This window comes from Monodelphis domestica, chromosome 4, assembly GCF_027887165.1.
Source record: "Monodelphis domestica isolate mMonDom1 chromosome 4, mMonDom1.pri, whole genome shotgun sequence".
NCBI lineage: Eukaryota > Metazoa > Chordata > Mammalia > Didelphimorphia > Didelphidae > Monodelphis > Monodelphis domestica.
In genome coordinates, this window is record NC_077230.1 from 164,130,943 (window position 1) to 164,155,335 (window position 24,393).

The 24,393-nt window shown below is 33.1% G+C and overlaps 1 protein-coding gene across 22 annotated transcripts in view; it reads left to right on the top strand.

Annotated features, from left to right (window-relative positions):
• PKP4 (plakophilin 4) overlaps positions 1–24,393 on the top strand; it is a 285,178-nt gene that overhangs the window by 222,477 nt on the left and 38,308 nt on the right. For 14 of the 22 annotated variants that reach the window (XM_016433642.2, XM_007494203.3, XM_007494199.3 and 11 more), the window contains 4 exons: positions 5,113–5,301; positions 6,116–6,359; positions 12,036–12,168; positions 17,081–17,294. In XM_016433642.2, the coding sequence (XP_016289128.2) occupies positions 5,113–5,301; positions 6,116–6,359; positions 12,036–12,168; positions 17,081–17,294 (780 nt within the window). The remainder of the gene's footprint in view (positions 1–5,112; positions 5,302–6,115; positions 6,360–12,035; positions 12,169–17,080; positions 17,295–24,393) is intronic. The other 8 variants (XM_001366119.5, XM_056793891.1, XM_001366181.5 and 5 more) reach the window with 1 other exon arrangement.

Sequence of the window (24,393 nt, forward strand, 5' to 3'; positions counted from 1 at the left end):
AACGATTTTGGAGTATCATATTGTTTAATTTCCAGTTAGTTTTTGATTTGGTTTTCCATGTACCATTATTACCCATGTACTGATCATTATTTTTATTGCCTTGTGATCTGAGAAGGCTGCATTCATTATTTCTGCTTTTCTGCATTTGTGTGCTATGTTTCTGTGATCTAATGTATGTTCAATTTTTGTGAATGTGCCATGTGGTGCTGAAAAGAAGGTGTATTCCTTTTTGTCCCTATTTATTTTTCTCCATATGTCTATTAATTCTAATTTTTCTAAGATTTCATTCACTTCCTTTACCTCTTTCTTATTTATTTTTTGATTTGATTTATCTAAATTTGATAATGGTTGGTTTAAGTCTCCCACTAATATGGTTTTACTGTCTATTTCTTCCTTCAATTCTCCTAGTTTCTCCATTAGAAATTTGGATGCTATATTATTTGGTGCATACATGTTCATTAATGATATTTCCTCATTGTCTAAAGTCCCTTTTAACAAAATATAATTGCCTTCCCTATCCCTTTTGATCAGGTCTATTTTTGCTTTGGCTTTATCAGATATCATGATTACCACTCCTGCCTTCTTTCTGTCAGTTGAGGCCCAGAAGGTCTTACTCCATCCTTTAATTCTGACCTTGTGGGTGTCAACCCGCCTCATGTGTGTTTCTTGAAGACAACATATGGTAGGGTTTTGGATTCTAATCCATTGTGCTATTCGTCTACATTTTATGGGTGCGTTCATCCCATTCACGTTCAAAGTTATGACTGTCATTTGTGGACTCCCTGGCATTTTGATAGCCTTCCCTAATTCTAACCTTTTTTTCTTCAGCTCTACCTTTTAGTCCATTGATTTACTTTAAATCAGTCCCCCTTATCCCCTGCCTTGATATGTTTCCCTTTTTAGTCCTTCCCCTTTTGTTCCCTCTCCCTCCACCCTCTCTTTCACTCCCCTTTTGTTTTCCCTCTCCCCCTCCCCCCCTTGGTTTTCCCATCTCCCTACCCTTATTGGGTAAGATAGAATTCAAGATCCCAATGGATCTGGATGTTCTTCCCTCTCAGAGTTGATTTCCCTGAGAGTAAGGTTTAAGTAAAAACTCTCTTCCTCTCCTTCTTATAGGAGTTTTCTTCCCCTCCCCTTCCCGTGTGAATCTTTGTGTGAGAAAGATTATTCTATTTGGTCTTTCTTTTCCCCCTATTTACACATTACATTTTCCCCACATGTTAGTATACATAGATTGATTTAAATGTAGTCCTTATAGAAGAGAGTTTGAGTAAAAGAAGAAGATAACATTTTTCTCCTTTTCCCTTTCCTTCATATTTATCTTTTCAGGTATTCCATGCTCTTTGATTTTCGATATCGAACTTTCCACAGAGCTCTGGTCTTTTCTTTGCAAAAACTTGGAAATCTTCTATTTTGTTGAATGCCCATACTTTCCCTTGGAAGTATATAGTCAGTTTTGCTGGGTAGGTGATTCTTGGTTAAAGACCCAGCTCTCTTGCCTTTCTGAAGATCATGTTCCATGTCTTACAATGATTCAGAGTAGAACTTGCAAGGTCTTGTGTGACCCTGATTGGCATTCCTTTATATCTAAATTGTCTTTTTCTGGCTTCCTGTAGGATTTTTTCTTTTGTTTGAGAGCTTTGGAATTTGGCAATTACATTCCTGGGAGTTGTCTTTTGGGGGTTTAGTGTGGAGGGTGTTCTGTGAGCTCTGTCAGTGACTGTATTGCCCCCTTATTCTAGAATCTCTGGGCAATTTTCTTTAATTATATCTTGTATTATGATGTCGAGTTTGGTGTTTATTTCTGGCTTTTCTGGAAGTCCAATTATTCTTAAATTATCTCTTCTCCCTCTATTTTCCAAATCTGTCACCTTGTCAGTGAGATATTTTATGTTCTCTTCTAATTTCTTGGTCTTTTGGTTTTGCTTTATTAGTTCTTGTTTTAAGGCCTGGTTTTCCTTTTCAGTTTGGTCAAACTGGTTTTGTAGATGCGTGAATTTCTTTTGCATTATTTCCCACTTTTCCTCCCAGAAGGCTTCCGTCTTTTTGATCATTTCTGATTCAAATTCTTCATGGGTTTGTGGAGAGTCTCCATCTCCTCTGGAAGGCTTCGGAGCATTTGCTCATGTTTCCTCTTCTGTCTCCTCTGTGTTTTGTATTTTTGCTCCATAAAATGTGTCCAAAGTTGCCCCCTTCCTCTTGTTTTTTTTTTTGGAATTTGGGGGCCTTTGTGCTTCAGTGTAGTTTGCCATCTCTATCTGAGTGGGGAGGATTAGCTTTTCTTATCTCTGTCTGGCATTCAGAGGTTTTAGCCCCAGGCAGATTGTCCTTTCTATGAAGTTGTTGTTCTGTCTTCCCTGGGAAGCCAGGACTTGCTGGTGTGTCCCTGTTACTGCTCTCCTCGGTTCCCTCCCGATGTTTCTCCGTTGCCTTACTTCCACCCTCTAATCCTGGCTTGGCCCTTGTTTCTGTACCTTAGGCAGCCAGATGAGCCTGCTCTCTGAGGGGAAGGGGCCGTGGCTTCCAGGAGCTATGAGGGCTCCTGATTAAGATTAGCTTTCCCTGGGTTGAATTGAGTATGCCCTGAGGCAGAGACCTGAGACTTGGATGAAGGGATCCAGCCAGGGGGTTATAAGCTCCCCCCATCTCTCTGTTTCCCTGCTGTCTGGGTGCCCCCTGGACTGGGTCAGGTTGTTTTCAGGAAGAGGCCTTCAGAATAGCCAGCCCTGGGGTCCTTTTGCCAGCCCTGAGGGTTACTGTTGTTTCTGAAGATCCTGCTCTCTGAGGGGGAGGGGCTGCGGCTTCCCAGAGCTGGGGGGGGGGGGGGGAAGGTCCTGATAAGAAGATTAGCTTTCCCTGGGTTGAATTGAGTGTGCTGAGATTTGGATGGAGGGATCCAGCCAGGGGGTTACAAGCTCCCCCCCCATCTCTCTGTTTCCCTGCTATCTGGGTGCCCCCTTGACTGGATCAGGTTGTTTTCAGGGTGCAGCCTTCAGAATAGCCAGCTCTGGGGTCCTTTTGCTGGCTCTTAAGTCCCCGCTGCTGCCTCAGACTGAGCGCTCTGGGTTGGGGGGGATGGGACCTGGGACCTTCCTTCTGCCTACCCCTTACGTCTGAGTGATCTCGGGTTCTGGCTTTTGGGGGAGGCCGTACCTTTTGATCCAGGTCCAGGAGGAGGATTCCCAGGGTCTATGCTGTTGATCGGTTTGAATTTCAGTGCCCTAGGAGCATTCGGTTTGAGATCGGTAAGGATGGGTTTCAAGAGATCTGAACTTTAGCTTTCTCTAAGCTGCCATCTTGACCGGAAGTGGGAAAATTTATATCTCTGAACATTCTCATCAACAAAAGGGAGAAGAAATCAATTTATTTGATATGTAATTTAAAATTTTAGAAAAGCAATAAATGCAAAAACCTTAGCCCAACAGTGAAATTCTGAAACTCAAAGAAGACAAGGCATGTATTTACAAAGATATAATATATACAGATTTCAAGATTAAGAGAGAATTAAAATACTCCCATCGCAGAAAAGGAAATTAAAGCATAAATGAACTACCAAAGGAAAAAAACCTTTGAACACATTATAAATTTTATCAGACTTTCAAAGGACACTTCTGATATCACATAAATAATTTGAAAAAAAGAAAAAAATTCTAACACACTGCTATGAGAACAATCTGGTCTTGATATCCAAACTAGAGAAAGAAAAAGAACTGAAAGAAATTTACAGAATACTATTTTTAATGACTACTGACACTAAAAGGAAAGGGATATGTCTTTACTTTAATCACTCACTATTATTTTAACTATCATTATCACTAATATGTATCCCCATTTTACCTTAACTGAATTATCACAGTGAAAAAGATTCTCCAATTAATAACTGTTAAAGTAAGCATATGTTGTATTTCTTGTTTCATTTTATGTTTATCTATCAGAAAGTTGTGTTTTATGTTCTTTTTGAATAATAGGAATAGGGCCGTGAGGTGACTCAATAGATAGAAAACCAGGCCTGGGGTTAGAAAGAGTCATCTTCCTGAGTTCAAAACTGATCTCATACATTTCTAATTGTGTTACCCTGGGCAAGGTACTTAACTATTTGCCTCAGTTACCTCATCTATAAAATGAGCTGGAGAAGGAAATGGAAATCATTAGTATCCTTGCAAACAACAATAAAATTTTAATTTATCATTAAATTTTCTCATAAATATGCTGCATTAGTACTAAAATTGTTTTGTCTTTGACTGAACAACTACATAACAGATGAAATAGGAGTATTTTTAATAACACCATAATCCTGTCAGTACCTTATATTGCCCTTAACACAGTGTCAGACACATAATAGGTGCTTCATAAATATTTATTGATTTCATTCTATTTGTAGGCATATTTCCATCAATTTTTTTTCTTACTATTCAAATGCCCTTTCTAAACATTTATGAATTAACTAATGGAAACACCAATGAAGAACTAAGTGTAGCTTTAAAAATTGGGAAAGGGGTTGATTGTTTTGAAAGGCATATTTTAATTTTAATTCTAAGAAACAAGATTCCTGTAAATTCATTCAATTGAATCAAATTTTATGCAACTTTTTTCTTGAGAAAATTTTTCTATTTGGATTAGAATCTTATTTTATTATTTTATGTGGAATGTGTTAATCTTTTCGGTAGAAGTTTTCCTTTCCCGAAATTGGAAGGGATTTTAGAAGACATTATCCAAGTTTCCCTCTACAACATACTAAAATCGTCATCTACTCTTTGTTTGAATGCTTCTAATGAAAGGGAACACACCAATTTCCAAGACAACTCTTTCCTGTTTTAAACAATTCTTTTTCTTAGGATGTGTCACGCTGAAGTCATCTTCATTTTGCAACTTTGTCCTTTGTTGCTAGTTGTGCCTTTTTAAAAAGTTGCCAAGAAAACACGTGTTTTAGAAACATTCATGAATTCCTTTATAGTTTTAGTGTCCATCATTTAAATTAAATTGAATCAAATATTTGAATTTAATAGTATTCATTAGAAATACAGTCATTATGGTTAGTGTTTTGGCGATATTTTATGTTGCAAATCTTCATTTAATCTTCCCAATATCTTTATTAAATTTTATTGCTCATAGGCTTGAGAAGTTCCTATGCTAGTCAGCATAGCCAGCTTGGACAAGAGCTGCGTTCTGCTGTATCTCCTGACTTGCACATTACTCCTATATATGAAGGGAGAACTTATTATAGTCCTATATATCGTAGTCCAAATCATGGAACTGTTGAACTCCAAGGGTCCCAGACAGCATTATATCGCACTGGATCAGGTAGGTGTGGATTTTTTTTTACTTGAGCAGTTATTTAGTTTCCCAACAGAAGATTTATTCTATTCAGAAAATGTTTGTTCACTATTAGAAAGAAACCATGTTGCCATTGGAGTGGTTGATGAATAAGCAACAATGATGGATCAATAAGCACAAATAACAAAGTTTTGCTTTGATTAATTCTAATCAATGAATATAAAGGTTATACTGTTTAGAAAACTGTAGATTTATATTTCGTGTTAGAAAGCAGTTGAAAAAGGAAATATTCTAGTTCACAATTTTCTTTTTTTTTTAATTACTAAAGCAAATACTCAATCAGTTGAAATCTGTGATTATATTAGCAATATATTCTTGTCAAAAAAAAATCAAGACTGAGTCTAAGTTGCCTTAAACAACTTTTTTCAATATACACAGAACTTGAATTATTGTGCAGTTTCATTATAGAATAAAATTCATAACTTGAGAAAAATCTGTTTCTTTGAATTAAAATTACATTTTACTTTCCAAAGCCACCAACCCCTTTATTTTTCATTTATTTACTGCTCTTATATAATATATAATCTTTTTTAATTCATAAAAATGTTTTTTAGAGTTATATGATAATATTGCTCATTTCCTGCTCTTAAAAATACTATCTTTTGATATAATGTTAATATCTGATCAAGATCAACTTTTTAGTGGCATTTAGGTATTTTTAAAATAAATCATTGTATAATACTTTACTCGTAGAAAATAATCATGAGTAACTATAACACTACTTAAAGCCTAAAAGTTGCTTTCAGTTTTTCATGAAAATACAGTCTCAATTTACACACAGGTTTTGAAAATAATGACTTTACACTAGGTGTTGGAAATCTACAAAGGTCATCCAGCCAGCGAAGCACTCTTACATACCAAAGAAACAATTATGCTCTAAATACAACAGCTACCTATGCGGAACCCTATAGGCCAATGCAGTATCGAATGCAGGAGTGCAATTATAACAGACTTCAGCACACAGCACCAGCTGATGATGGAACAACCAGATCACCATCCATAGATAGCATTCAAAAAGATCCCAGGCAAGTACTAATTATAATATTACGAAAATCATGTCTTTAAAATATAAACTTTCCTTTAAATACCAAACCTTTAATATTGACATACTGAACCATACTGCTTTGTGTTATATTCCAAGAGTGATGTTTACTGAGATTATTCTAAATATGAGATTCTTTTCTCATTACTTTAATCAGAGTATAAGAAATGCATATTGTTGCTTGGTTTATTTAAGGCATTAGTCTCTGAAGTACTTAGCATTACTAGGAAGGTTCTTCCCAATATAATTTACAGGTTGCCATTAGACTTCACCAGTGAGGGTTAAACATGATGACTGGTTAGTATTTTAGAAGTATATTCTGAGTTTCATAGTATTGATGAACATATATTTGTTAACCAATTTCCCTTAAAGCTCATGTTGATTAGCTGAATGATAGAAAATATGTTTTAATATTAATTCTTATGATGAGATCTAAAAACAAATCTAATAAAATATTTTTTTAGTTTTATATGAAGTAAAATTTTCCCTGTATTTGCATTTACTGTACTTCCATTCAGAAAAGTCCATCATAAAACATTACTTTATTTCAACAAATCCATTTTACTTAAGTAGTGGGCATTTAAGTTGAGTATTTGAATATGTTTTAAAAATAAATATTTTTATTTATTTCAGAAGTAAGGGAAATAAGGGGAAAATAGTTAACAAATTTTACTTTACTCTTGTGTCTGGATTTTGGCAAGAATTCATTCTCTGTACCTTCTTTCTCCTTACCGTAAAGGGTTCTTTTCCTTAAATATCAATTGTTATATATACACATTGTTCCAGTTTGCTTTTTAAAATAGTATCAGAAGCATCAATTAAATGCTTGGGGTTTACTGTTGTTGCTTTGTTGAAACAGATTAACTGTGAACTATTTAAAATCAAATGTATTGATCACCAAACCGTCAACACCTATTATGTAAACTAATTCTTTTTCTTTGGTGCATCATTATTTATTTATCACAAATTTCTTTTTCTTTGTCATAGTAGAGGTACTCATACTCTTATTTTCTAATGCTTTGCCAAATGATCACAAAGATTAATTTCTTACAAACTATTATTCATCAGTTATTTTTTAATATACAATTTGATTATTCTTGGGCCATTTCCCTGTCTATCTTCCTTACCCATACTGCATTAGATTCCATTTTTGTCTGATATAATGGCCAAATATCGCTTAAGAGATATTGCTAAATAAAAGTATTTGGGACATTGCTCACTATTTTATCTTGACTACACCTACAAAAATAAATAAAATAACAATATTTGCTATAGTTGAGAAGAGCAATAAAGTGATTAGCTTTCTGTTTTATGTGTGTCCCCAAAGTCTCCATTTTTGACCTTTGAGTTTATTCACTATCAACAAGGATTTCATGTATGATAATGTAGTTCATTTATTCATATTATGGTAATTTCATAGTCTAATGTTTGGAACTATTGTGGCTGGCTTTGATAATGTTAAACTTTTCCTTATAATGAATTTCACAAGCTGAATAAATGATTATCTTATGATAATGATAGTAGCAACCATACTCATAGAAACTGAAGTCAAGGTGAAACCAAAGTTCACAATTTGAAATTCAGAAATGAAAAGTAAAATTTTAGAACATTAAGCCTAGTTCTTATAGTTTTCATTATTGAAAATTCAGGGTATGCCCAAAGTCCTAGTGTCAAGACAAAGTACTATATTATAATGTGGGAATAAATAATAAGTAATTTTTTTTAGTATGACACCAGTTTGAATACTTACCCTTCATTAGACTAATATAACAGTCAACTTGTCATATTATCCTTTGTGATTCTTATTTCTTGGCTTTTCGTTAATCCATCATAAACCACTCAAATTTCTGATTGTTATTTCCTTTGTTCTTTTCATATTTCATAAATATAATAATGACTGTGTTTTTACAAACCAAGTCAAGGCATGAATCAGTTCAGGGAAGCTTAAATCTACCTTCTTTAGCCACTACCTCTTTAATTTCCTTGCCACTTTCCTTCCCTACCCAGAACCTCTCCAGTTATAGAACTTTCATTAAATTAGCCCTGCCATTTTTGCCCTAAATATAGGATGTATCAATGTATTCCCCATATCACTTTCTCTGTAACTTTTCTCTCCCTAATCTCTACTCCCCCTTGTATGTTGCTTCCCCTATTCCTGTGTAAACTCCTTGAGATCACAAACTGTTTTTTTTCCCCATTTTATTTTTCCCTGTGTTTGACACATAAGTGCTAAATAAATGCTTTTTTTTCCTTCCTTCATAAATACAATATATGGAAACATTTTTTTCGGGATGATTTTTAGCATTAGAATTCTAGCATTTGCTAAACATACACCATTGAGAAAGCTGTTCGCTATTCACACAATAGGAACAAGCGTTAAAGTTCATGATGTCCTAATAGAAGGATGTAATGAAGCAGCTGCCACCAAAAATGAAATTTAAGGTAATGATTTTCTATGCTTGGTGTATAAGTTGACCCCAATTTTTGAGATCTTTTAAAACTTAAAAGGTCAACTAATATACCACACAATAGATATCAGTTTGTGTTCTAAGGACATATAGAAGTAGCTTTGTTGTATTCTTAATATTTTAATTTATGCTTTAGTATTTTAGTTACAGAATTTGCGTGGCTAAATCTAACTAGAAATCTTTAAATATAATTTTGCTATTACTCTAATTTTTTTTTAACATAATTCCATGATGTTACCAACACAAATGCTTCCTCTACTTCTGTCTTTCATACTACCTCACCCTATGTAACTCATTTGTGGCTTTCTTTAATTCTCCCAAGATCTACCAGCTATCCTGAGAACCTTCCTTCACATCTGTCAATGTCTCCTAAATATAATAAAATGCTTAGACTGTGCCTTTATATCGCTTCTTGATAATCCAGAAGATCTTTTTAACAAAATAACATTATTCAACACTAATTCTAAGATATAATATGTGGCACAAATATTTCAGCAAATAAGCATTTATTAAATGCCCACTCTGCAAGCACTATGCTAAGCACTTGTAATACAGAAAAAAAGGCATAATGCACTCCCTGATCAGAAGGATGTTTTTAATTACTTTCTCATTCTTACATAAGAATACATCATGTCAGCAAACATAATGCTTCTTGAATGAATTATGGTACTAAATAATTAAAATGGATTTCCAGCTATATTTTCTTCTTTGCCTCTGGAAGAATGACCTTCTGAGCATAGAGATGATGAGAATTCTATATCATCCCTCCAAACTACATACCTGCAAGAAAAAAAAGAATTGCTGTTTCATGAAACTGACCAAAGGATTTTATTTAAGCATGGGTAGGAAAAGTCTACATTTAAAAACTGAGAAAGACTGTGAAGCAAATCCAGGGTTTCAATCCACTCAGCAGTGATCCAGTCAAGTCTTTTGAGGAAGCCCAGATAAAACAAAAATTGAATAATTATTAAACATGTCTTTAATGACCTCCACTAGGTTCAAGAAATTGTGCAAGTCTAAAGTATTTAATTTCTACTCAGTTAAATAACATTTGGTTTTATTTTGAAATTCTGTTAATTCAATTATCTAGACACTATTAAAACTAAACATTGTGATTATTAGGAATATGAAGAAAATAGAGTGGGGAGAAAAAAGAAATACATTACAATGTGTGAAATTTGTGTTTTTAGATTAATACAAATCAATGCTCCACTTATTCAGAAATCTAATTAATGAAGATTTATACTCTCCATATGTGTTTACCTTCTTGAAAAAAATGAAATTTTAGATTAATGAATGAATCTGAACAAATATAGAAAAAAACTGGTTTAATAAAATAGGTAAATAAAACATTTTTCTTTTATACTTAATTTTTAATACTCAAAATGTATTTCTTTCACTGTTAATGTTTAGATTCTTGATACATTTGTTTTTGAGGATTTTATTATTTGTTTAAACAAATAGCTTTTTTAAGCCCTAAATCAAAATGAGACAACTTATTGATTGTGAAATCTATTTTCAAATTAGTTTCTTAAAATGTAACAAGTTTAAAATTGGGGGGAAATCTTTATAATAAAAACCTCTGACAAAGGTCTAATTACTCAAATATATAAGGAGCTAAATCAATTTTACCAAAAATCAAGCTGTTCCCCAATTGATGATGGACAAGGGACATGAATAGGCAATTTCCAGATAAAGAAATCAAAACTATCAATAAGCACATGAAAAGGTGCTCTAAGTCTCTTATAATTAGAGAAATGCAAATCAAAACAACTCTGAGGTACCACCTCACACCTAGCAGATTTGCTAACATGACAGAAAAGGAAAGTAATAAATGTTGGAAGGAATGTGGCAAAATTGGGATATTAATGCATTGCTGGTCAAGTTGTGAATTGATCCAACCATTCTGGGGGGCAATTTGGAACTATGCCCAAAGGGCTTTAAAAGATTGTCTGCCCTTTGATCTAGCCATACCACTACTAGGTTTATACCCCAATGAGATCATAAGAGAAAAGACTTGTACAAAAATATGTATAGCCACTTTTATATTTATAGCTCTTTGTGGTGGCAAAGTATTGGAAAATGAGGGTATGCCCTTCAGTTGGGGAATGGCTGAACAAATTGTGGTATATGTTGGTGATGGAATACTATTGTGCTCAAAGGAATAATGAACTGGAGGAATTTCATGTCAACTGGAATGACCTCCAGGAATTGATGCAAAATGAGAGGAGCAGAGCCAGGAGAACATCATACACAGAGATGGTTACATTGTGGTATAATTGAACATAATGGACTTCTCTACTAGCAGCAATGCAGTGATCCAGGACAATTCTGAGGGACTTATAAGAAAGAACACTATCCACATTAAGAGGAAGAACTGTGGGAATAGAAATCCAGAGGAAAAATAACTGTTTGATCACATGGGTTAATGGGAATATGATATAGGACATAGACTCTTCAATGATCACCTTAGTGCAAATATCAATAAAATGGAAATAGGTCTTGATCAATGACACATGTAAAACTCGGTGGAATTACATGTCGGCTATGGGAGAGGGGTGGAGGGAGGGCATGAAAAGAACATGAATCATGTAACCATGGAAAAATACTCTAAATTAATTAAATTTTTCAAAAAAATATAACAAGTTTACATTTGACAAGCTTGTACATACTTTTCAAAAATTAGTTTCATATAAGTTTAGCGTGATCCTCATGATCTCACCCTGCCATTTTTCATCTCCCTGTCAATTTTCTCAATTCAATCAGCCTCAGAACTCACAGTACATCCAACAGTTCTTATGTAGATCTAAGTTCATTTAAATTAAACCTGTGTTCTTCCAAATGAATTCTTAAGATTTTTGCCTAGTTCAGGAAAAAAATGAATAACAATAATAATTTTTAGAAGATTTTCTAAGTAAAATTAAGGAGTTATATATATATATATGTGTGTGTGTGTGTGTGTGTGTGTGTGTATATTTGTACCACAGTGTCTCATTAGTTATACTCATATATCTTCTTAGCTTAGCCTTTGCATATTATCATTGGTTTAAACTTTACAAAGATTTTGGTATTAACAAACTTTTTGTTTATGTTGCAAGGAATCTCCTTCTTGGCAGTAGTGATAATAATTTTATTGTGTCAAAAATATAAATGTGGAAATTTCTTGGAATTGCATTTTTTTTCTCATGCAGGGAATTTGCTTGGCGTGATCCTGAACTGCCTGAAGTCATTCACATGCTACAACATCAGTTTCCATCAGTTCAAGCTAATGCAGCGGCCTACTTACAACATCTGTGCTTTGGAGATAACAAAGTAAAAACTGAGGTAAAAGAACTCTGAATAAAAATAAAGGAAAGGTCACTCCTCAATTTAGAGGTTTTGCATACACAGAATTATTTTCTTTAAATTACCACACATTTTAATACTCCTTACAAAAGCTAAAATGATCATTGTGGAGTGTTTTTAATGTCATTTTCAAATTTTTATGTCTTTACAATTCACTTGTTGTAGGCCATAAAAACTCTAGTCAATTTAACTTCTTTTAAGAAAAATATTTTTCTTGTGAAGTGCTTTGGAATAAAAATGTTGATATGTCTTAAACTAATAAAAGGAAATGTATACATCTTTTGGGTATGATCAGACATTATGTTGGCACAGAATGGATAGGATAGTATACAATTATGACATTTATTAAGCAAGTAACATATATAAGATTTATACTAGTATTATATTCTGGTGCCTTGCCATGGTATGAATGTTGCCCAAATGTTGTGCCATAGAACTAAAAGCTCAGATAGTTCTTGCATATCTGGGAAATTTTCTAATACAGGTTAAATGTCAAACTAGTCCAGCTAAAGGTCAAGCGATATACCACCAGATTGAGTTCAGGTTACTGAATTGCCTTTGCAATTCTGAAAAACTTTTTTAATGAATCAGAGATTGGTGGATGGAAATTTTATACTGATGAAATTATAGAACATTAAAGTATTGCGATATATTGTACAAAGTACTGAGTATACAAAGATGAAAAATGAGGACACCCTATTCCCACCCCCATGAAGTTCATAATGTTTTGTTAGGAATATAGGATAATTCCCTCAAATGAGTTCATAGAAGTGAGTAAAAAAATAAAATCATTAGTCTCTGTTTTCAATCTGACTTATTGACTGTTGTTGGTTTTAAAATTAATATACAATAATTAAATATTGTATTTTATAAAGTTTTATTAATAAGAACTAAAACAAAAGAACTGCCTGACTTCCACCTGGTTGCAGGTCCATGAGAGGAAGAAGGAGGAGTTACTGCCACTTAAATACAATCACACAAAATGCAGGGACCCAGGAAAAGGGAATTTTGGGAAATTCTAAGGGACTTATGGGGGATGAAGTCCAAAAGCTCAAAATCTCCATTTATACATATCCCCCTGTCATCCTGTTGAGAAACCATTTTCCCCAAAAGGATCATGGAAACATAATCAACTTAAAGATTGCAATAATCTGTGGATAAAAGGAAAAGAGAACAAAACCAATGATTACTAGGTTGACAAAGAGCCAATTTGGGGACAGTCCCCTTTGGTATAAAATTATACATTCAAAACAAAGGCATTTCAATTCACATCCCAAAGTTCACTCTGGATCTTCTGGTGCAGCAAGTGGACTCTACAGGCATCTATCTTCATGGCGCATTCTGAATTCTGGGAGGTAGCAAGTTTCTTATCCTAAAATTGTTCAAATTTAAATCAAAGTTCACAACAGTAACTCTCCCTCCCCCCGGGGTGAATAATAACAAATACAGGGATCACTCAGGGATGAATGGCTGAATTATGGGGTATATGAATCAATTTGCAAAAGAAAATCAAAAACATGTAAAAATCCAAATAAAAGAGAAAATAACTCATGGATGAAATACAAAATGGAAAAGTCTTATGTCTAAAAAAATCTAAGTAAAGGAAAAACAAATCTATAATAAAATAATCTATAATCCTTCAATCAGGGCCCAATTAAAATAATTTAAGCAATTTTGCATTTACCCAATCAGTAGACCAGGACTACAGAAAGTTTGCCACACCATGAAAGACAGGAAAGGGACTAGATTATAGGAGGCAGGTAGGAGCCAAATTTGAGATACTTGGTAGAATGTGGGACAAGGAAGGCCTGCCTTTAACACATGTTAAACAGCTGCAACTTCAAACCCCAAACAAGTTCAAGTCCTCTTGTCTTGGCTCAAAATTTTCATCAATCCCACTTTGAGCCTTTGGACTTCCTCTCTCAGAAGTTCCTTAGAATTTCCCAAAATTCCCTTTTCCTGCATCCCTGCATTTTGTGTGATTGTATTTAAGTGGCTGTTACTCCTCCATATTCCTCTCTTGGACCTGCAACTGGGCTGAAGTCAGGAAGTTCTTTTGTTTTAGTTATTATTAATAAAACTTTATAAAATATAATATTTAGTTATTGAATATTAATTTAAAACCCACATTTTTGGCTTACCACGAAGCGATTACAAATTCTCAAAAATTTTTGAGCAGATAGCCTTACAGTAAAGATAGTAAGTTTGCTCAGTTACTGCCCATCACAAAGGTCCAGTGGAGGCCTCCACTCCTGCCCCACCCTGTCGCTGCCTGCTGTTTCTCCTGTCCATCTGCTTGGCCAGCATTCCTTACCGCTCTCCACCCAGCTTGGAGCCTCCTCTTGCCGAGACCAGACTCATCACAAGAACCTGCCAATCCTAGCCATTTTTTTCCACAGAGGGTGACATAAAAATCTTTCTGCCCCAATCTCTTTCCACACTCCACATGTGTATTCCTAGCCTGCCATAGCCATTTTTCAGCATGGAAAAAAGAACTCCACACCTTCTAATTTTCAAGCAGATTTTTTTTTTAAAGCTGATCCTGGACTCCTAGTTTAAAAAGCTGTTACTAAAGGTTTTTCACAGGGAGGGCAGTTAGTTCCAAATCAGTAGATTTAAAGTCAGTTTTGGGGAATAAGCCTGGTTTTTTTTCCTTCTTTCTCTTGACCCAAAACAAGTATTAGTACTTATTTGGTTTTCACATAAGAATATCTTTAGTCCCAATTCTGTGGTTAATTTAGAAAAACATTTAGAAATTGACTAATTATAATTAGAATTGGCAAGCCTAAAAGAAACAATTTTAAGGACTACATATGGACTTCAAAATTAGGAGTAATTGGTTCAGCTTTTAATTTTGTAACCTACATTCCTAAGATGATCTGCATAGCTATTTGGATTTAGATTTTATTTTGATTCATTATCGTCTGGCTACAATTTGATTGCCCTATGGGAATCTCAAAGCTATTAAAGAAGCTCCTTTTTGACAGCTACAAATGTATTAGTGAGCACTAACTTGCCCTCCAAAATACGTATTTGTATGGAAAGCATTTTTCTTAGTTTAAATTAGCTATGAAATTAAAACTCCCTATTCATATGGGGAATAAAAGCATTGACATTCATTCAACAAGATACCAAATGATGCTATTCGATGTTCTAAGTACCATGAAGAATTAAAAATGAGAATCACATTGCATCAGAGCAGTTTATAACAGAAAGGAAGTTTTTAAAACTATTATGTCCATTTACATGGCAACAGAATTTTGAATTAAAATGATGTTACATACTTCATGAATGCAAAATGGTCAGACTAATACAATAAGAAACAAGGATCGAACTTAGCTCAGACTCAGAAAAAGAAATCAAGCAAGCCATTATTGAACTGCCAATAAAAACAGAAAACCTTGAGTCAAATTAGTCCAATTTGTAAACCTATCGCTAATGAAATCAAAGGTATATGTTTGCAATGGAGACAAACCAGAAACTTTCTCAGTACAAACCAGGGTAAAGCAAGAATACTTCTCTCTCTCTGCTATCATTTAACTGTTTTTAAAATGCTATAATGGAAAGACTAAGGAATAAAATAAAAGTATTAATATTGCCAAAGGGGAGACAAAATTATCCCAATTGGTTGGCATATGTTGTACTTGATAAATTCTAGAAAAATCAGTGACAGTAACAATGAATAACTTCAGAAAGAATGTAGGATATAAAATAAATCCACATAAATGATCAGATTTTTATGTCATAAAGAAAAGAATAAGAAAATTTAAGATGAATGTCCTGTAATATAAATGCAAAATAAATATATACATACATATAAAAATACATACATATAAATAATCTTATAGTTAACCCACCAAGATATATACAATGCCTCTTTGGGAGGGAGTGGGAAAAAAGATACATTGAGAAACATGGGTGATAATGTAAAAATGAAAGATGATAAATTTTTTAAAAGAAATCAATTTTATGTAATCAAAATTTAGTAAATATTTTAATGTTATGACCTCTGTATCTTATTTACTTAAAAATTCTTCCCTTTATTCATAGTTGGTACATGTCAGGTCCTTAATAAATGTTAATTTTTTCAAACCCCTCCCTGTCATCATCCTAATTTACAAGTCTTATTTTTCCCAAACTGGAATATTGAAATAGTTTACTGACCAGACTTCCTGCCTCCCCTACCTCATCTCAAATAATGCCACAAGTTCAAGCACCAATGACATTTAGCACCTGTCTGACACTCAGCAACTTGCTTTCCCTCCAATATCCTCCCATCCTACTCCTTTTACATCTCTTTTATGAACAGAATTAATCTGATTTCCTCTATTTCAAACTTCTCGTGGGTTTTCTCTTGCCTAACAAATAAATCTGGTGCTTAAGATCTTCGCAATCTGTCATTATTTTCCTTTCAGCCTTTACTTCATATACCTCTTATAAATATTCCTCCATGCAGGCCAAATTGGATTGTTCACCAGCCCTGTAATTTCTCATATGTTCCACTCATGTATTCTCTATGCCAAAATGACTTCTGTTCCCCTACCTTCTTATTAAGAATATACCCACGGTTGTTAGGATTCCACTGAAATATCATATTCTACTTGAATTCTTCCTTGATTTAAAAATGTCCTTTTCTTTACTGTATATAAAACTCTTTATTATAGTTATGTTCCTCTCTATATTATAATTACATGCATATATGTTGCATTCTTTTTCTAGATTATAAACTATGAAAATAAGTATTATACTTTATCTTCCTTTAAAACCTGGTACAATTCTGCACATAGTAGAGAGAATAAGAAATGTAAAGTTTTAGAGCACTTAATGCTTTACTAGAATTTTCCTTCATAAATTAGCAGTAATGTTGAACTTTTTACATTATTCTTTCTAGGTATGTAGATTAGGAGGAATCAAATATCTGGTTGACCTTTTGGATCACAGAGTTTTAGAAGTTCAGAAGAATGCTTGTGGTGCACTACGAAATCTTGTTTTTGGAAAATCTACAGATGAAAATAAAATAGCAATGAAAAATGTTGGTGGGATACCTGCCCTGTTGAGATTGTTAAGAAAATCTATTGATGCAGAAATAAGGGAACTTGTAACTGGTAGGTACGAAATACACATATATCACTTTTTTATTTCTTTTCTCCAATGAACCTGTTTCACAAGTGATGACATTTGAAAACCTACTATGATTAATCTAGCTTTCTTACATTGTCAATATTTTGTGACTTCTTTTGTAAAATGAAATCTAAAGTACCATTCATCTATCCTTTTATAGTACTCACTGTCTTTTAAGTTGTTGTTGAGTCTTTTATAAGGATTATAAGAGTAATAACTTATCAAATAATCAGAAGGGTCTTTAATAAAATGTACTTAACACCATGACTATACTATTTGAATAGGATACAATCTCTCTTTGATGGTTGAGATGTCTAGGTGGCACAGCGGACAGGATATTGAGCTTGAAATGAGGAAGTACTAAGTTCAAATTTGACCTAAGCCACTTACTAACTGTATGACATTGGCTATTAACCTTTCTGCCTGAGTTTATTCATCTGTAAAGTTAGACTAGCACAAAGTACTTAAAGTTGTTTTGTGGAAGAAAATGAGATAATAGTACTTTGCAAACCTTTAAACCATATATAAATGAAGCCAGATAGTCTCTGAATGCTCATTATTATGCTAATAAATATGGAAATGATGGTTATTAGAGCCTTCTGGTTTGTAAAATACCAGTAAACTATAATTTATCACATGTGTACCATATAAAAGAAATAGTACATGAATAATATTTTGATACATTGGGTAATTTTAACAAAAACTTTTTTTATTAAGCACTGAGTTCACAATAAAATTTGATCAAGATATTTTCAGAATACATTTTTGGGGTAGGGGGGGTTGGGTGGAAAAAACTATTCCTGTATTTGTTAAGGAAAGGGATAGAGACTAGACTTTTGATTTCACTGGCATAAATAACTCTTAAAGAGTAAAACTCCTTTTATTAATGTAGATAAGCATTTCCTAAGTTATTTGGACCCCTGAAAGAGTAAATGACTTGCCCCCTATCATTCAGCCAGGATGTGTACCCCAGATTTCTGACTCTAAGGCCTTGGTTATCTGTCCATTAGGCCATAATTCTAATGAGTTCAAATGAGAATATTCATGCTCTAATGTTACCCACATTCTCCAAAGACCTTGGCTTTGTTCATGCATTCCCAATGACTAATTGCTTTTCTATCCTCCTCTGTACCTATTAAAAATATTCCCTTTCAATAAATCTCAGATCAAATGCATCCTCATCCATGTTTTTCTCTCACATTTTTCATATCTTTCCTCATTAAAAAAAATTATATATGAATCATTTATTTCTGCTTTGCTTTGTTCTGATTAGGTAATTAGATATAAATGATCTGACTGAGCATTATTTTCCAAATTATTTCAGAGATGGACATATAATACCTTATCATCTATTGACTTGAAAGGGACCCTAATTTTATAGTCATAGGATCCTGAATATCTAAAACCTGTGCTTATTTTGTTTATGAACATAATTTTAAAATCCCCATAAGTTCTAACATGTAAGTCAAACATGGTTGATAATGGATATATATTTAGTTCTGTGCTCATTTACTATCATTAGACCAAACTATAGTTATATTTTACAAGTTTTTAAATTTTAATATTTTATATTCAGTGACTTTTTCAAAATAAATTATTGACTTTATATCAAGATGTTATATTTCTATACCATTATAAAATACCAATCAGCTATCCTTTTATAGTACTCACTTCCTTTCAAATTGGTATTGAGTCTTTTACAAGGGTTATATGAAATATTTCAGAAAACACAAGTGAAAACATACATAAAGAAATACCATCCTTCTATCATATAATCTTTAGCAGTAACAGATAACATTTCAGTTTTATAAAAATTGTTGTCATAAAATGAATTACTTTTTTGTCCAAAGACTTTTTTATGGATATGAAGTACAATTGATCATTTCATTCTTCTTTATTGACATACATTATTATTCCAGAAATGCAAATGAACAACTCTTTTTAAGACTGGACTGTAGTTATGGATGAAATAGGTGGATAGTCTGGATAGATGGTTTTGTTAATGGTAAGATACCAAGGTTTGGTTGATTCCTTGGTAACCCAATGAGAAGGGCCTTGTGAGCCTCCTCACAGGGCCAGTGCACTTCATAGACCTCAGACAGATATTAAAAACGAGGATAGGGTTTATCTTAACCATGGTAATCTGGAAGTAAGGATTAAGGAATAGAATACCCTGATCTAAGGATTTTAGCTAAACCTCTCACCTTCTAAGACCCTTTCAAAGTGATGTCTTCTGGCTGCCTAAGTTTCTACTCTGGTTATCTAAAATTTCCCCAACTATCTAACAGTATAATCCTCCCAGATAAATTTAGGCAACATATATAGTTCTTCAGAGTAACTTGGATTGACCCTTTTATCTCAGGGATCAACACAGTCTAGTTAGGTCTAAGATGGCTTTAGGCCTCCCCACGACAGACAGGTTCACAGACACAGATCTGCAGAGCAGCTGGAAACACAAGTGGATCACAAAGTAGTCAGGATTTATCCAAACAGGAACTCCAGAGCTGGTAGCTTTGGCTTCAAGGAATAGGAAACCAAACCCTTCCTAGGTTCACACAGATCAAACACAGGAGGAATTATCAGCTTCAGGCTCTCCCAGTTACAGGAAGTCCAAAAAGCCCCTTGGCAACTCTCTGTGCCCACTTTTATCTATTCCCCCACATTTCAGAATTCAACCTCTCTAATTCCACAGCATATGGTAAGGTTCAGCACACTGATCTCTGTGCAAACTCCCCTGTTTCCTCTTTGCAACCCATTTCTGTTTTCCCTCATAACATGGGTTGTGATTTTGATTTTGACTGTTTGAAATGTTATTTTAATGCAATCATAATATATGATTTGGGACCTCTTGTTATGGTTTTGGTTGTTGTTTTATATTTTTGTTACATTGAATAAGATTACTAGAAATCACTCTTTCTCTCCTTAGGACCTAGAGAGTAAATAGACATTTTTCCAAATTTCTACTGTAATGAATTATCCAATGGAAAAAGGGTTTTTTTTAATATTATTAATAAAGATTTTTGGATTTGTATTATGGAGACAAATAGTCTTTTCTCATAAGTAGCCCATAAGAACATAATTATGTTTGTTGTATAAAACTTTTCTTTGTAATAGTATATTTTGCCATGGATTTCTTACCTGTACATACTTCTTTTAGGAACATAAAAATAATTTTTTCATTAATCAAAAATCATTAGGGAGTATTTATTCTACTCATTATTTAACAAAGTAATGGAAAAGTTAGCTTCTTATGCAGCATGAATTTATTAGAGACAGTGACTTAGAATGGCTAACTTCTGGATTAGGAGAATAACATAGCAACTCTTACTTATGTATTTCAGGACTTCAGATGACTAAGCCTGAACTAGTCTTTAGCCTGTGATCATAAAACTTATATCAAAATCTTTTCAGATTGTTAGAAGCTACCATGAGCTTGCAGTCCACTGACATAGCTTTGAAACAAAGACTTAGGGTCACCTTCATGTCATGGTGAGTCATTAGAGGTGAACTAAAAAGAAGGTGAACAATCCTTGGCTATCCCTAACAGAAAGTGGGTGTCAATTTTGGTAAACAAAGGGTAAAATAAAAATAGTACTTTAATTAAACCATTTATCTTACTAAAATAATATTGCCACTTCCTTGCAGAAATCCAGTATAGATCATTCTAAACATGTTTTGGCATACATCAGAAGCCATTCCTCCCTAATATATTTCAAAGTATTCATTATTCTTTGCTTTTTCAGAATTTCATATAGTTAGATATTCATCTTAAAAGTAGATAAATTGAGAATTAGGCAATAAAGATGAAGATTTCTAATACCCCCGAAATTCATATATATACTTCAAAAATAATTTGATTTGAAGTGAGATTTGGCTTTAGTTTCGGGCCTGACACTTTATCCATTTGAATATGAGCAAGTAATTCAAATTACTCATTACTATGGTAGGAATAATCATGTAAAAGTCTATGTTTGTTTCTAGTAGTAGTAGTAGTAGTAGTAGTAGTAGTAGTAGTAGTAGTAGTAGTAGTAGTAGTAGTAGTAGTAGTAGTAGTAGTAGTAGTAATACATGATTAATAATGGAATTTGATCTGCTACTTTTTTTTATATAAAACCAGAGTTTGAAAGATAGAAACAATGTTTGGTCATATTTGTATTTCATTTCTGACCAGTTCATTTTTACTAGACTTGATAACTTTAAGAAATCACTTTTCAAAGTAATATTAACAGTTCACACTATGGAACGTCAACAAAATATATAGAATATCTCATTTTCTCAACCTTGTGAGGCAAGAAATGCAGGCATCATTATCTTCCAAGAAAATGAAACTTAAGATTAAATGACAGAGGTGACATAGGCCATATAGCTATTATATGACCAGTGGGCTGACTTAACCAAAACAATTTGTGTCTGTGATTTGGATTAAGAAATTAAATTAAGACATTGTGTGTAGAGGCTCATTACTTAGTATTTACTTTGATTAAGTAACCAACTACTCTCATTGAGAAAAGCTTTTTTGGTCTTATGTTTAAACTATTCTCTACTTCAGGAGTAATATGTGACTACTTTAGTTATCAAGTCATATTACTGATAAATGTTGTTTACATTGAATGTTGTCCATAATTTAGTAGCTCTGTCTTAGAATTACTTCAAACTGAGAATTTAAGCAACTTGCTCATGATCATGATTGGGGAGCCAATACATTTTCAAGGTAGGACTTAAATCCAGGTCTTTATAATTCCAAACTTAGTACTCTTGTGTTCTGCATCATGCTGTGAAATAACCTGCATTATTTTATATTTTAAGAAGATGATGGCCAAAAGGTACAGCATAGTAAATTAAAATCTTAAAAATATTTTTAAACATTAAGACTTTTCCAAATTGCTCTGTGAATTTTAGTAATGAAAAAAATTTTTCAAGTTAATTACAAAAATGTTCTCCAAAATTATCTTAAAGGTAGAATTGATGATTTCAGAATGCATGCCAGCTTAAAATTCTTTTTCCAGGTTCAGAAATGAGTTATTCAAGAGCCTCATAGAAATATGTTGGGTAGATTTCTTGTAGTTACAGTATGCTCCTGTTTTTCATCTAAGAACAGCATCTTAAGCATTCATTTTATACTATTTAAGCACAATCATTCTTTGTTTAGATCAAGTTGAAATAAAAATTGAGACATGTCTTTCAAATTTTTTCCTAATTATCATAACTTGATGCATTTATCATCAGTTATGAAAAGAATAATTCTTTAGGCTAAAACATAGTGAATGTTCAACACAAAGAGAAAATAGAAAAAATTAGATAAGATTTAAAAATTAACATTCAGAGCTTTATTATATTTATGATATGTCAGGCAATAAAAGAATTGGAACAGCTGTTAAATTTAAACCAAAAAGAAAAGCATCTTTTCTGCAAAACCAATTTAAATTATTTGATAAAAGCACAAGAAAAAAAATTCAATTTGAAATGAAAGGGACAAGACTTAATAAATAGTTGACTTTGGATTACGTGACACAAAGAATAATAGTAATTGGACCTTATTCCATTTCTATTTTGTCATTTAATTTAGGCGACATAGAACTACAAAGTATACCATTCAAAATGTTATTAAAATATCAATTACTAAATATCCTTGCCCTGTGTTCTGTCATATAACAATAAAAGATTTTTTTCTCTTTTAATATCACAAAAATGACATTATTACCATGTAGAGATGAACTGATGCATCAAGGGGTTAAGATAGGGAAAAAAGGAAAGTATAGCCATATAGGGGTGTATGACCTAGGAAAGAATTGAGTGTTGGAGATAATGGATATGTTATGCTGAGGACAAAGAATAGAGTTGCAGTGTTGCAAGTTAGAGAAAGAGGCAGAAAGCACAGACTGTGATCAGATATAGAAATTACAGAGGAGAAATGTGTTTCTGTATGTGTAGAAATTGCATTTCTCAATGATGGCAATATAAAGAATAAAAACATCTCTCATAACTGAGATAGAATAGAGTAGGTCATAGGAAATGATTGAAGTGGTTAGAATGTTTGAAAGAGTATCAGTTTGTTTGTTGAAGTTCCTTAATATGAGGTCAGGGGTTGGGTGTGATCAAGGCCCTAAAACTCATTGAAGAAAGCAGAGTAATGTCTTCAGGGTAATTAAGCAGATTTTGAGAGTGGGAAAGTAGCCAATTATCACAGTAAATGTTGAATTGCTTTGGAGTGTCTTACCAAGTTCTAAACATCATTTCATTACTATGTCATCCTATATAATTGATATGAATAGTTGCAATTATTTTCATATCAGTCCTTTTGCAATTAAAACATTACTTGTAATATACAATGATGAAATTTCATGAAAAATTATTTAAGGTGAGAGCTCATTTGTTACCTATAAGTTGAAGCTTAATACTTGAGAATAGACAGAAAGGGAAGAGAATGAGTGAATACAATGATGATCCTTTATAGAAGTTAAAAAACAACAGCAAAAGCTCAAGATGAGAGGAAGGAAGATGTTGTATAATTCCTTAATTGGGGGGGGGGGTAGATAACTAGTTAGAAGGAAAAATAATAAAATTAATAAGTTAAAGTAAAACTCCAAAACTGTGCAAAGGGGTGACAAATGCAGGAGAAAGAATGTAGAAGGTAAGTGGAAGAGAGCCTTTGAGAATGGGAATGCCATGAAATTAACAAAAAATAACTGAAAAGATAAAACTGTTCTCTTTAAATAAAAGCCCCAAACATCATAATGCAGAAAAATAAATGTTAGAGATAAGTAGAGGAAATTAGAAACTAATCCTTACAAATGGATTAAAGAATTCCGAAGGAAGGAAGGAAGGAAGCAAGAAGGGAGGGAGGGAGGGAGGAAGGAAGGAAGGATTTAGATGAGAAATCAAAAATCCAAAACCTGGCATGCAAGAGTATACCCAGAATGAAAATGAGGGATTAGAAAAATATTTACTCCAAATAAGAATAATTTTTAAAAAAATCAGAAGTTTTAATCATATTCTCAGATGACCAAAACCAAAAATTTACAACATAAGGCGACATTAACAAAGAAAATAAATTATAATTAAAGGAACCAAAGATAATGAATG